This window comes from Salmo salar, chromosome 09 (genome assembly GCF_965601325.2).
Source record: "Salmo salar chromosome 09, fSalSal1, whole genome shotgun sequence".
NCBI lineage: Eukaryota > Metazoa > Chordata > Actinopteri > Salmoniformes > Salmonidae > Salmo > Salmo salar.
The window spans coordinates 76,258,997-76,271,349 of NC_138299.1; the positions used below are offsets into that span (position 1 = coordinate 76,258,997).

General features: G+C 43.1%; 2 protein-coding genes across 5 annotated transcripts in view; both read left to right on the forward strand.

Moving 5' to 3' along the window:
* The first annotated feature begins 274 nt into the window (after positions 1–274).
* Positions 275–5,507, forward strand: LOC106611724 (RNA-binding motif protein, X chromosome). Of its 3 annotated transcripts, XR_001330147.3 has the most exons (10): positions 275–579; positions 1,292–1,417; positions 1,731–1,837; positions 1,930–2,065; positions 2,268–2,408; positions 2,521–2,635; positions 2,756–2,872; positions 2,951–3,042; positions 5,204–5,292; positions 5,382–5,507. XR_001330147.3 is itself a non-coding variant. In XM_014212232.3 (9 exons), the coding sequence occupies exons 2-9, from the start codon at positions 1,309–1,311 to the stop codon at positions 3,897–3,899; spliced, it is 1,134 nt and encodes a 377-aa protein (XP_014067707.1). In that variant the 5' UTR covers positions 275–579; positions 1,292–1,308; the 3' UTR covers positions 3,900–4,216. The 3 variants fall into 3 exon arrangements, 2 of the variants coding, with proteins under 2 accessions (XP_014067707.1, XP_014067711.1); XM_014212232.3 differs by lacking the exons at positions 5,204–5,292; positions 5,382–5,507 and adding an exon at positions 3,583–4,216; XM_014212236.3 differs by lacking the exons at positions 5,204–5,292; positions 5,382–5,507 and adding an exon at positions 3,583–4,216 and having other exon boundaries at positions 2,295–2,408.
* Positions 5,508–5,912: 405 nt separating this feature from the next.
* The window catches only part of LOC106611722 (rho guanine nucleotide exchange factor 6), a 30,924-nt gene continuing 24,483 nt past the window's right edge, over positions 5,913–12,353 (forward strand). For both annotated transcript variants that reach the window (XM_014212226.3, XM_014212227.3), the window contains exons 1-2: positions 5,913–6,215; positions 11,826–11,909. In XM_014212226.3, the coding sequence (XP_014067701.3) occupies positions 6,051–6,215; positions 11,826–11,909 (249 nt within the window). In that variant the 5' untranslated portion in view covers positions 5,913–6,050. The remainder of the gene's footprint in view (positions 6,216–11,825; positions 11,910–12,353) is intronic.

The window sequence follows — 12,353 nt, forward strand, 5'->3', positions numbered from 1 at the left end:
ACAGGATCTGACAGTAACCATGGAGGAACATCCCCTATCACCACAGAAGGGCCAACCTCCAACTCCCTCAAACCACTCATCAGCAAGCTTTCCAACTGTCCAACCAAAACCACTGCCTTGTCTACAAGCACACATCCAACCCGTCGTTCGTTTGGTTGTCATTAAGAAGTGGGACGGACGATACGTTTGATTGGTTCGTCTGCGACTCTTGGCAAATATATTTACAACTAACCCTCCTTGTTCTATCTGTGCTCTTGGTCTTCTAAAGTCGTGTCAGTTGAAATGGTGCAAGCGACCTACCTATAACATTATTACTAGTTCAACGCTGTCAATGTTCTATATTTGTATTCCCATTAGAATAAAACAAAAATAGAAGAAAATAGAATATGAAAAAATATATCAGACACGCACATAAAAAAAGAGTCTGTGGTATTACTCTTTGCTGTGCAGGTTTTTCAGATAGACTATGCATAAATTGCCAGCTCCTTCCGGATGCGTGATAGCACGTGATCATTATAAATTTACATCCATCGTTTCGCAGTTTTCTTGAGGCGCCAGCGCGTTGTGGAAATCGTAGAGGTAGGTGTCAAGCACCGTTCAAATGTATTTTGTGCACAATGTTTTGCAGATGGTAAACACCCAACTCACGTTAATATCAGATAAAACCCCAAACATTTATGCATGCACCTATGTTTTAACATCCGACTAACGGCTAGCCAGTCACAAATGAACTAGTCGCCATTTTGAGTTTTGTTGAATGAATCCACAGTTTCGTCCGGTTGTTATTTATTGTTAAATGCACGTTTATTGTTGAGTTACTAATAATGCACTTGGACTGACATGGTCCCACGTGGTAATTCTGCTGTAAACTAACTAGTTTGTAAATCAGCTTACTTGCCAGGTAACTTGAACTAGTATAATTGATGTCCTGGCTGGAGGGAATTGGCAGAGATACGTTTGGTTTGGAAATGTTAGCTAGCCATTCATTCCACTTTCGACGCCATTTTGTCCTGCATGTTAAAGCTTAACAAAGATACAATAGCATTGCACATTAGAAAGTTTATCGTAATTAAGTAGTTAACGTTAACTACACCCTTGTTAGGCACCACGTAGGCCCGAATCAAATATTAAGCTAACCAAAATGGCTAACGTTAGCTAGTTAACGGCATGTTTCGAAACCGAGGTCAGGCGGGAGGACTAATTGTTTTCCCCAACATGCCATTAGTCCAAGCATGCTCGTTTTTTGCACAAACAGTCGATCTGGTGGCTTAAAACTATTTTCTCCTGTTAGGTTAAACCGACGCAAATATGGCAGAGGCTGACCGACCAGGGAAGCTTTTCATCGGAGGCCTGGACACTGAAACTGACGAAAAAGCCCTTGAGAAGTATTTCAGCAAATATGGCAGAATCGTAGAAGGTACATTTTTTTGGGGGGGGTTGATTTTGGTTATCAAGAATAGACCTAAATGGATTGATGTTACATTGCAATAGTTATGTCCCAATAAAGACATTACTCTTGCTATAGTATGAGGACAGTTGGATTCTAAAGTGCATAACTTATGCATATTGGAACTGCTTGGATCTCAAGTATGAGCATTTACGTGAATAACAATGGTTTTGATGACCTGGGGGGAAAACACATACCTCAATTCTGAGCATCAGTTCAGATTAATATTTTGTAACCTATTAGTCTTGTGTCGGCACTAAATATCTATTTTTTTTCTTTCCAGTTCTGTTGATGAAAGACCGGGAAACAAACAAATCAAGAGGTTTTGCTTTTGTGACCTTTGAGAGTCCTGCAGATGCAAAGGATGCTGCACGTGAAATGAATGGGAAGGTAAAGATGTGCATTTTTTCATCTACTTAAATGACCCTCGCGTCTGTAGCTTGTGTACATTTCTAATGTTCACTTCAATCTCTTTTTAAAAGTCGCTTGATGGTAAGCCAATCAAGGTTGAACAAGCTACGAAACCTACTTTTGGACGCGGCCCACCACCCATGCATCCACGCAGCCGTGGTCCCCCTAGAGGCTTTCGAGGATCTAGAGGAGCACCACCATCCAGAGGTAACTTTGATGAAGTACTCACAGGATTTGTTGTATTGGGCATTTATGAATAGTATTATTTAAAAAAAAAAAAACACTTACATTGGGATACGCATGTAGTCTATGAAACTGGCGTTTGTCTTGTGGAATTATTTTTTTCACATACATTGTTTTGTGAGTGCTGAGTTTTCCATTAATATTTACATTTCTTGTCTGCCGAAAGACTACTATGATAACATAGGAATTGTAGAACCCTTTTTCAAAGGGATTTCATCCAGAGGCCCCCCACCACTGAAGAGAGGACCTCCGATTCGTAATGGAGGCCCCCCACCCAAGAGACATGCTCCCTCTCCTATGGGTAGAAGTAAGTGTGAATACCGCTCTTGGAACTTATTGCTGTAAGGACTGACTAACCACGTAGTGCCACACAGACTTCTGTTCTCATGATAATTACTACAGGATCTTGTTTTCTTTAGCTCCCATGTCCAGGGACAGGGACCCCTATGGTCCACCCCCTCCCCGCAGAGAGTCGATGTCCAGAAGGGATGATTACCCATCACCAAGGGATGACTATTACAGCACAAAGGACAGGTGGGTTTGCCCATTCAACAAATATCTTACTACTCTGTTTGTGGTTGGTTACATGTTCTTAATATTAACATTTGTCACACTGCTTATTTACACAAGTGGCATGTTTTCCCATTTTGACAGCTATTCTAGCCGGGACTATACGAGTTCCAGGGATACAAGGGACTACGCACCACCACCAAGGGATTATCCCCAATCCAGTTCCCGTGATGACTATGGGTCAATGTCCAGGGGCTACAGGTATGTTTGACTTGTGACTCTAAAGATTGGTTGAGATTTCCGTTGACATAAGTAACGTTACATAATTTCTTTCACTAGTGAGCGTGATGGTTATGGTGGAGGCCGGGAACCCAAAAGCTATATGGATCGCCCAAGTGCAGCCGCCTATCGAGAGCCCTACGGTGGTTACGGTAAGATTGACCACTTAAGTATAATGGACAAAAGTTGCTCTAGTCTCCCACAAACTGCTCAATGTCCCCCTGGGAGCTGGAGACCTTACATGCACCACAAGAGGCGAGGGAAACATCCAAAAAGCCTCTTAACCATTCAATGTTCATTCTACAGTGTCACAAAATACTCCCTCAAGGAGTCATGCTCAAATCTGTTTTTGTAGGGTGAAACGACCCTCACAAAACCATCAAGACCTCACTGAAAAACTGACCAATGTGAGATTCTAACAACTGGAATTCTAAAAGGAAAAAGCAGCTCAACAAAACCATGGCATGCTCAAAGGGCTTTCATTGCCTAAATTATGATCCCCCAAGCTTGGATAAATAATCGCTGAAAGCAACTAAATGTTAAGTTTTGTTCAGATCCCTAGCATATTGGAGATTTAAACGTATATTTGCAATTGATAGTCTTTAAGAAATACTCACAGAAAACATTGGCTCATAATTCAGCAAAGTGTGTGAAGTGAAACTTGCCAATTACCTGACCCATTGACCCTGCAGGTAACTCACGCAGCGCCCCACCCTCAAGGGCCCCCCAACCATCCTACAATGGCAGTGGCGGAAGCAGTCGCTATGACGACTATGGCAGCAGTTCCCGGGATGGCTATGGCGGTCGTGAAAGTTACCCCAGCAGTCGAAGTGACCCATACCCCCCTAGCCGTGGTGAGCGAATGGGCAGGCAGGAGCGGGGGCCAGCGCCCCCAATCGAGAGAGGCTACCCTCCTCGTGAAGCGTACAGTGGCTCAAGTCGTGGGGCACCCCGTGGTGGCCGCGGCGGCACCAGAGTCGATAGAGGAATTGCCCGCAGCAGATACTGAGATGGACTTGGACATGATATCAAAGCGACCGCTACGTAATGCGTGTTCATTCACTACCTGTATAAGTGGGTGGAAAGTTGGAGAGGGCAAAAAAACTAGGATGTCAAATTCCATGGACAAGCATAGGTTTTGAGATGTTTATCTTCAGGCTGTCAATTTCTTTTTGTTTTAAGTGTTAAAATTACTTTTATTTCCCCAGCCCATGTGATGATATCATTGCCAAGTGATGCGTGTTTAGTTTTTGTAAATTTAGTGCTGTTAAGTCCTGCTATGCCCTTGGATATGGCTTTCGTATACTAATAAAGTTTTTAACCAAAGTTCTTTACGCAACACTAATGGATGTTCTGAAAGTGACAAACTATTACATAAATGTACACCAATTGCCCAGCGCACATCAACAAGTAGAGATCATTTGAGATGCAGACTGTGACGCTTGTAGATGACACTTAGCAGTTCTGTACTTTGCATTGTCCAACCGGTTGTCGGAGGACAACGCAAATGTCAATCAGTGTAGTTTTCCCTCAGTGGAAATGGAGTCATCACCATAAAGCCAAACAATGCTGGCTTGCAACGACCTAACCAAAGACCAACAACCAAACGCCAGAGTCTTTTCAACCCGACTGATAGTGTCAACAGCTGGTAAGCAAAGCAAAACTTTTTGTTTCTCGTCTGTTAACTGAATTTCTCATTACCGTGAATTGCAGTCTGCTCAAAAGGTATAGTTTGCAAGAGACTGGATGCCCCAGGGAATGAAACGAATCAATGTAGTTCAATTGAAGTAGCTTTTTTTTTTGTAGTCTTGTCTACTAAAGTTTAATTGCACCAACTTAAGAAATTGTATTTTTTTTTTTTTTTTTTTTTTTTGATAAACAATGAATTAGCCACTAAACCTACGTTACAGGTCAACATCTAACTTGTCAACAATGCGCAGAATCACAAAAGGAGATCACCTTTGCTGGGCACTTGTTTTTCTCAACTCATCCCAAAAAATGTTTGGCTGGTTTTTTTTTTTTACTGAGGGGCAATGTTCATAATAAGGAATCTTTTTTTTTTTTGTGTACAGTGGATTTCATTTTATTTTTCTGTGCTATAGTCAAAGATCAAGCTTGTCTCAAGCATGCCAATTCTCAAATGGAGACCACTCGGAAGAGCAGCCATGTCCTAACAACCAAGCTGGAAAGTGAATGGGAGCGAGAATCAAATCGGACCATTGCGTTATTTGAAGGGGATACTAGAGGATTGGGTTATCAATTTTATGTAATCCAAAAGAAATGGCGGGATGTTAATTTATATTCTTGTTTCAGGATGAGCAATCTTCTGGAACTATTGCTGATTTAAAGCCATCCTGTTGGATCCAAGTGGATGTTGGACCACCGCACAGAGAACCGAACGTGTATGACCACCACCAATTCTGTAATCAAGAGTTTAATAGCTACATGTAACATTTTCAGACTTAATAGACTATTTGCTTCCTTGTTCCAGATACCTGTGCTGATCATGTGATGGAACCAAGAGTGGCGGGCAGATCCATGGACAGAACTCTGGCTGAGAAATAAGCCTTGAAGTCAATGTCTTTTTTTGCCAATAAAACATTTTTTTTACTTAGAATTGTTTGGTGTAGTTTATATTTTTGTTTGTCATTTGCAGACCATCCTGAACAGCGATGGATAGCCACTAAGTGGTTGACTATATGGTGCCCAAAAGCAAAATAACTTGATTCCTGGAGTTTTGGGAGTCCATGAAGATGTTGGACTAGAATGTAATGCAGATTAAGTTCTGTTTGCTGAGTCAAAATTGTGGTCACCACTTTCTACAGCATTCTGTTGAATATGGAATGTGTCCCTTCAGATTAAATGATTTCTGTTTCCTGGTGGAATTGGAGACACAACGCAGTCAACCATAGCTCAGAATTCACCTACAGTGTCTCAGGTGTGGACGGGTGAAAAGTTATTGCATAGGATGGAAACCACCAATATAGGTATTGCTACAGTGCTTGTTATTAACCAGTAGGGGAACCCAGTACTAGTACAAACGGCGTTTTTACAAGCAGAAGTGTGACACGGATGTGGGTAACATTTTGATACGGAGTGTGGAGTTGTGTAATTTGGCGCCTTCGGTGGGGATGCTTAATAAGGAGGGTTAATTGGAACCATGAACCCAGAGGAGCAGACAGTAACGTGGCTGATATCATTAGGGGTGCTTAATTCACCCAAGAAGAACATAGCTGACCCAGAAGATTTTCTGAAAACATCTCTGAAAGATGGGGTCGTCTTGTGCAAACTCATGGAGCGGCTCGTTCCCGGCACTGTTCCAAAGGTAAGCAGAACATTACAGTGCAATCAGTACACTGTTATCAGTGCAACATTCTAACGGTGATAACAGAGAAAGGTAATATTTACAAAGTCAACAACTTGAACCGTGAGAAGCTGGCAACGCCAGTGTAGGGGTTGTTTGAAGCGCAAGGGAGGGGTTGTTTGAATAAATGACCAATCCCCGTTGGCGTAATGTAACTTCAGTAGTCTAATTAAACCAGCGTGGAATACATTAATATGCAACTATACTATGATAAATGTATCAATAATGTAAAAGAGTGCTGAACTCCTATGGGTTTGCATGCATTGCTGACTTCCTGTCAAGTGAAAAGTGTTTCCGCATTCTGAAAATGACGAAACATGTTCCAAAACACATATAATTATGTAACCACAGTTGCTTATATATTCAGGTTAATGCACATTATACTATGCAAAACCTGTGCCTTTTTAGCAGGTATATTTTTTTTATACTTCGGGTACCAGACAGGAATGTATTTTGTACAGATCAGCTGAATCACAGATGTAGAACAAGGAACACAGCCTACTTGGTTAATTTAACAGGCTACATTAGGCGGAAGGCATTCAAAACTGATGATTGTCACTAACTAGATTTTTTTTTTTTGCACTGCATTTTCGATTATGCTGAGCAGAGGGGGGGGACTGGTCTATGGCCCGTGACGTGAACAGGGAAAAACGGTGGAGGAGGAGCGCCTTTCTCAAATCGAACTGCAATCAAATCAAATCAATCTGCGCCGCTCGGTCATATTGTCAATAAGGCAGTGTGGTGAATGGTCCAGAAACGTAACATAAAGCGATCAGTTTTTGATGCGAAAAAAAATCCTACTCATTACACCACGTGCTTAATAAGGTCACTTTTGTTTAGTGCCGACGTTTGCCGTGGGATTTGCCGGGGCACCTGGCTCACGCCCGGGACGCAGCCCGGTTCCAAAACCAATGCAATCAACTTTCACACAGTGAATTATATTTTTTTTTACCCTTATTTAACTAGGCAAGTCAGTTAAGAACTAATTCTTATTTTCAATGCCTGTTCAGGGGCAGCACGACAGATTTGTACCTTGTCAGCCTGGGGATTTGAACTTGCAACCTTTCAGTTACTAGTCCAACGCTCTAACCACTAGGCTACACTGCCAAGAGAACACCCCTGCCCGGGCCAGATTGGTAATGTACTTTTATAATCCCCCGGCACAGCCAGAAGAGGACTGGCCACCCCTCAGAGCCTGGTTCCTCTCAAATAAAATGTTATTGGTCACGTACACGTGTTTCGCAGATGGTGTAGCGAAATGCTTGTGTTTCTAGTCCCAACAGTGCAGTAATATACACTGCTCAAAAAAATAAAGGGAACACTTAAACAACACAATGTAACTCCAAGTCAATCACACTTCTGTGAAATCAAACTGTCCGCTTAGGAAGCAACACTGATTGACAATAAATTGCACATGCTGCTGTGCAAATGGAATAGACAACAGGTGGAAATTATAGGCAATTAGCAAGACACCCCCAATAAAGGAGTGGTTCTGCAGGTGGGGACCACAGACCACTTCTCAGTTCCTATGCTTTCTGGCTGATGTTTTGGTCACTTTTGAATGCTGGCGGTGCTTTCACTCTAGTGGTAGCATGAGACGGAGTCTACAACCCACACAAGTGGCTCAGGTAGTGCAGCTCATCGAGGATGGCACATCAATGCGAGCTGTGGCAAGAAGGTTTGCTGTGTCTGTCAGCGTAGTGTCCAGAGCATGGAGGCGCTACCAGGAGACAGGCCAGTACATCAAGAGACGTGGAGGAGGCCGTAGGAGGGCAACAACCCAGCAGCAGGACCGCTACCTCCGCCTTTGTGCAAGGAGGAGCAGGAGAAGCACTGCCAGAGCCCTGCAAAATGACCTCCAGCAGGCCACAAATGTGCATGTGTCTGCTCAAACGGTCAGAAACAGACTCCATGAGGGTGGTATGAGGGCCCGACGTCCACAGGTGGGGGTTGTGCTTACAGCCCAACACCGTGCAGGACGTTTGGCATTTGCCAGAGAACACCAAGATTGGCAAATTCGCCACTGGCGCCCTATGCTCTTCACAGATGAAAGCAGGTTCACACTGAGCACGTGGCAGACGTGACAGTCTGGAGACGCCGTGGAGAACGTTCTGCTGCCTGCAACATCCTCCAGCATGACTGGTTTGGCGGTGGGTCAGTCATGGTGTGGGGTGGCATTTCTTTGGGGGGCCGCCAGCCCTCCATGTGCTCACCAGAGTTAGCCTGACTGCCATTAGGTACCGAGATGAGATCCTCAGACCCCTTGTGAGACCATATGCTGGTGCGGTTGGCCCTGGGTTCCTCCTAATGCAAGACAATGCTAGACCTCATGTGGCTGGAGTGTGTCAGCAGTTCCTGCAAGAGGAAGGCATTGATGCTATGGACTGGCCCGCCCGTTCCCCAGACCTGAATCCAATTGAGCACATCTGGGACATCATGTCTCGCTCCATCCACCAACGCCACGTTGCACCACAGACTGTCCAGGAGTTGGCGGATGCTTTAGTCCAGGTCTGGGAGGAGATCCCTCAGGAGACCATCCGCCACCTCATCAGGAGCATGCCCAGGCGTTGTAGGGAGGTCATACAGGCATGTGGAGGCCACACACACTACTGAGCCTCATTTTGACTTGTTTTAAGGACATTACATCAAAGTTGGATCAGCCTGTAGTGTGGTTTTCCACTTTAATTTTGAGTGTGACTCCAAATCCAGACCTCCATGGGTTGATAAATTGGATTTCCATTGATTATTTTTGTGTGATTTTGTTGTCAGCACATTCAACTATGTAAAGAAAAAAGTATTTAATAAGATTATTTCTTTCATTCAGATCTAGGATGTGTTGTTTAAGTGTTCCCTTTATTTTTTTTAGCAGTATATAACAAGTAATATGTACCAATTTCACAACAATACACACAAATCTAAAGGAATGGAATTAAGAATATATACATATTTGGACGAGCAATGTCAGTGTTGCATAGACTAAGACAATAGAATAGATTACAGTATATACATATGAGATGAGTAATGCAGAATATGTAAACATTATTCAAGTTACTAGTGTTCCATTATTAAAGTGGCCAGTGATTTCAAGTCTATGTATATAGGGCAGCAGCCTCTAATGTGCTAGTGGTGGCTATTTAACAGTCTGATGGCCTTGAGATAAAAGCTGTTTTTCAGTCTCTTGGTCCCAGCATTGATGCACCTGTACTGTCCTTGATGATTTTTTTGGCCTTCCTGTGACATCGGGTGCTGTAGGTGTCCTGGAGGGCAGGTAGTTTGCCCCCGGCGATGTTTTGGGCAGACCGCACCACCCTCTGGAGAGCTCTGTGGTTGTGGGCGGTGCAGTTGTCGTACCAGGCGGTGATACAACCCGACAGGATGCTCTCAATTGTGCATCTATAAAGGTTTGAGGGTTTTAGGTGCCAAGCCAAATTTCTTCAGCCTCCTGAGGTTGAAGAGGCACTGTTGCTGTGTGGGTCGACCATTTCAATTTGTCAGTGGTATGTACGCCGAGGAACTTGAAGCTTTCCACTTCTCCAATGTGGTCCCGTCGATATGGATAGGACCACATTGGAGGCGTGCATGGCCACGCAGTCATGGGTGAACTGTTTTCTGAAGTCCACAATCCTTTGTTTTGTTGACATTGGGTGAGAGGTTAATTTCCTGGCACCACACTCACAGGGCCCTCACCTCCTCCCTGTAGGCTGTCTCCTCATTGTTGGTAATCAGACCCGTTGTGTTGTCTGCAAACTTGATGATTGAATTGGAGGCGTGCATGGCCACGTAGTCATGGGTGAACAGGGATTACAGGAGGGGGCTGAGCACACACCCTTGTGTGGTCCCAGTGTTGAGGATCAGTGAAGTGGAGGTGTTGTTTCCTACCTTTACCATTTCGGGGCGGCCCGTCAGGAAGTCCAGGACCCAGTTGCACAGGGCGGAGTTCAGACTCAGGACTTCTATGTTTCTTCCTAGGTTCATGCCTTTCTAGGGAGTTTTTCCTAGCCACCGTGCTCCTACATCTGCATTGCTTGCTGATTGGGGTTTTAGGCTGGGTTTCTGTATAGCACTCTGTGACATCAGTTGATGTAAAAAAGGGCTTTATACATACATTTGATTTGATTGATGGTTTCCACTATTTACCATCAACCACAAAGTCAAAATCTTTTTTTAAAAATCATAAAAAACATAAATATGCTTTTTGGTCTTTATTTAATGTCAGGGTTAGGCATAAGGTTATCTGTGTGGTTAAGGTTAGGTTTAAAATCACATTTTAAGAAAATCAATTGTAGAAATAGGCGGGGTTTATGACATTGTGTTTGTGGTAACTAGGGACGGCCCAGATTAATCGAATCCCCTCATTTGAGGAATATCACATTTTAAGAAAATCAATTGTAGAAATAGGCGGGGTTTATGACATTGTGTCTGTGGTAACTAGGGACAGCCCAAATTAATCGAATCCCCTCATTTGAGGAATAATCCGAGGGGAAGAGGCGAAGCAGGTATGATGGGCCCAAAATCTGTCTTCCCCAGCAGGTGTTTTTTTTCTCTTTACTCATCAAGTGAGGAGTTTTTGTATGGAGGTCAATGAGTGTCGAAGTTGGTCAATAAAGAAAATGAATGGTTTATTTGCTACGTGCGGCTTATTTGATCGAATATAAATTTCGAAGAAAAATTTGTTACGAGTGTACATCCCGGCCACTGAGACAAAAACACTTTATATTGGATTGTGCCTGTTGTTCACGCACGTATCTGCCCTCTCATTGGCTAGAATGGTCCCGCTTGAACTTGCACCTTCCCACTGCCTTCCATTTTTTAAGAAACGTATTTTCATCGTTAGAGCGACCACCTCAGTATCTGGTCAATGTAATGGCTAATCTGTGGGTATTTATGAAACGCAGCGAGAGGTCATCGTCACTTCCTCCTCAAAGGCTTGCTTCCTGGTGCAACCACCCCGTTGAGCGAGTGGTGGTTATATTTCTGCGTTCAAGACAACTGGGAACTCGGGGGAATAGTCAAATCGTGACGTCAGAGATATTTATGTCGAAAAGTCAGAACTCTAGGAAGATGCCTGAATTTCCGTTTTGGAATTCCGACTTTTGTAAATGTTTAACTGTTCTTTTTCTATAGTTTATTTCCCGTTTGTTTATTATCTATTTCACTTGCTTTGGCAATGTAAACATATGTTTCCCATGCCGATGAAGCCCCGGACATTGAAATTGAAGTTGACCGTTCTAAACAACTTTTTCCCAATCAGAGCTCGTTTTTCCGACTTCCCAGTTGTCTAGAACGCACGGAAGTTCGATTTAAAGATTTCCGAGTTCCCAGTTGTCTTGAAACCGACACAATATGCCTGAAAGAGAGACGTAGGAAGAGTCCACCGTTACTTTGTTAAACTGTAAAATATCAACATTCGAAAGGATACAGTGGATTGTGACTTTGTTTATTTCCCCCACCTTGAGTTGTCATTTGCGTCAACGCTTATAATTGGTTATATTAAACCAAAAAAAAACCCGTTATATATTTATCTCCAAAATAGGCTATGTTTTTATACATTTATTTTTATGTCTGTTTTAGTACTGTCAGGAACCGAGGAACGAAGCCGACTGCATCGCCAATATCAAGGAGTTTTTGAGAGGATGCACATCCTTGAAAGTAGAGGTAAGTTATTTCAAAGGGCTTGGTTGGTGGTGGTTGTTTCATCTCTTCTATATTGACATGTTTTATGATAATGTGTTTGTTGTTGTTGGACATTTTGATTTGAGTTCCTTGCCTGAATTCTTGTTTCTAGCTTTAGTAAACATTTTCATACACGCAACAATACTACATTGCCGTAAGGGTTTGCTTATTTGAGGACTGGTCTCTCCACGATGTACATATGTCAGCTGAGAAGTTCGAAGCGGTGATTAGAAAATAATACTGCATATTTGTGGCAATAGAGTCAACTCAGTTTTCAGTCAACAAAAGCTTAACTCTCCTACAATTGTTTTGCTGTGACTAAAGCATAGATTTGTTTTCCTCTGCAGGCAGTATTTTTGTGACATGTCTCTTGATTGCCATGTGGAGTGGGTTGCCCTCTTAAGCAAGCACGCTGTCAGTCACTCC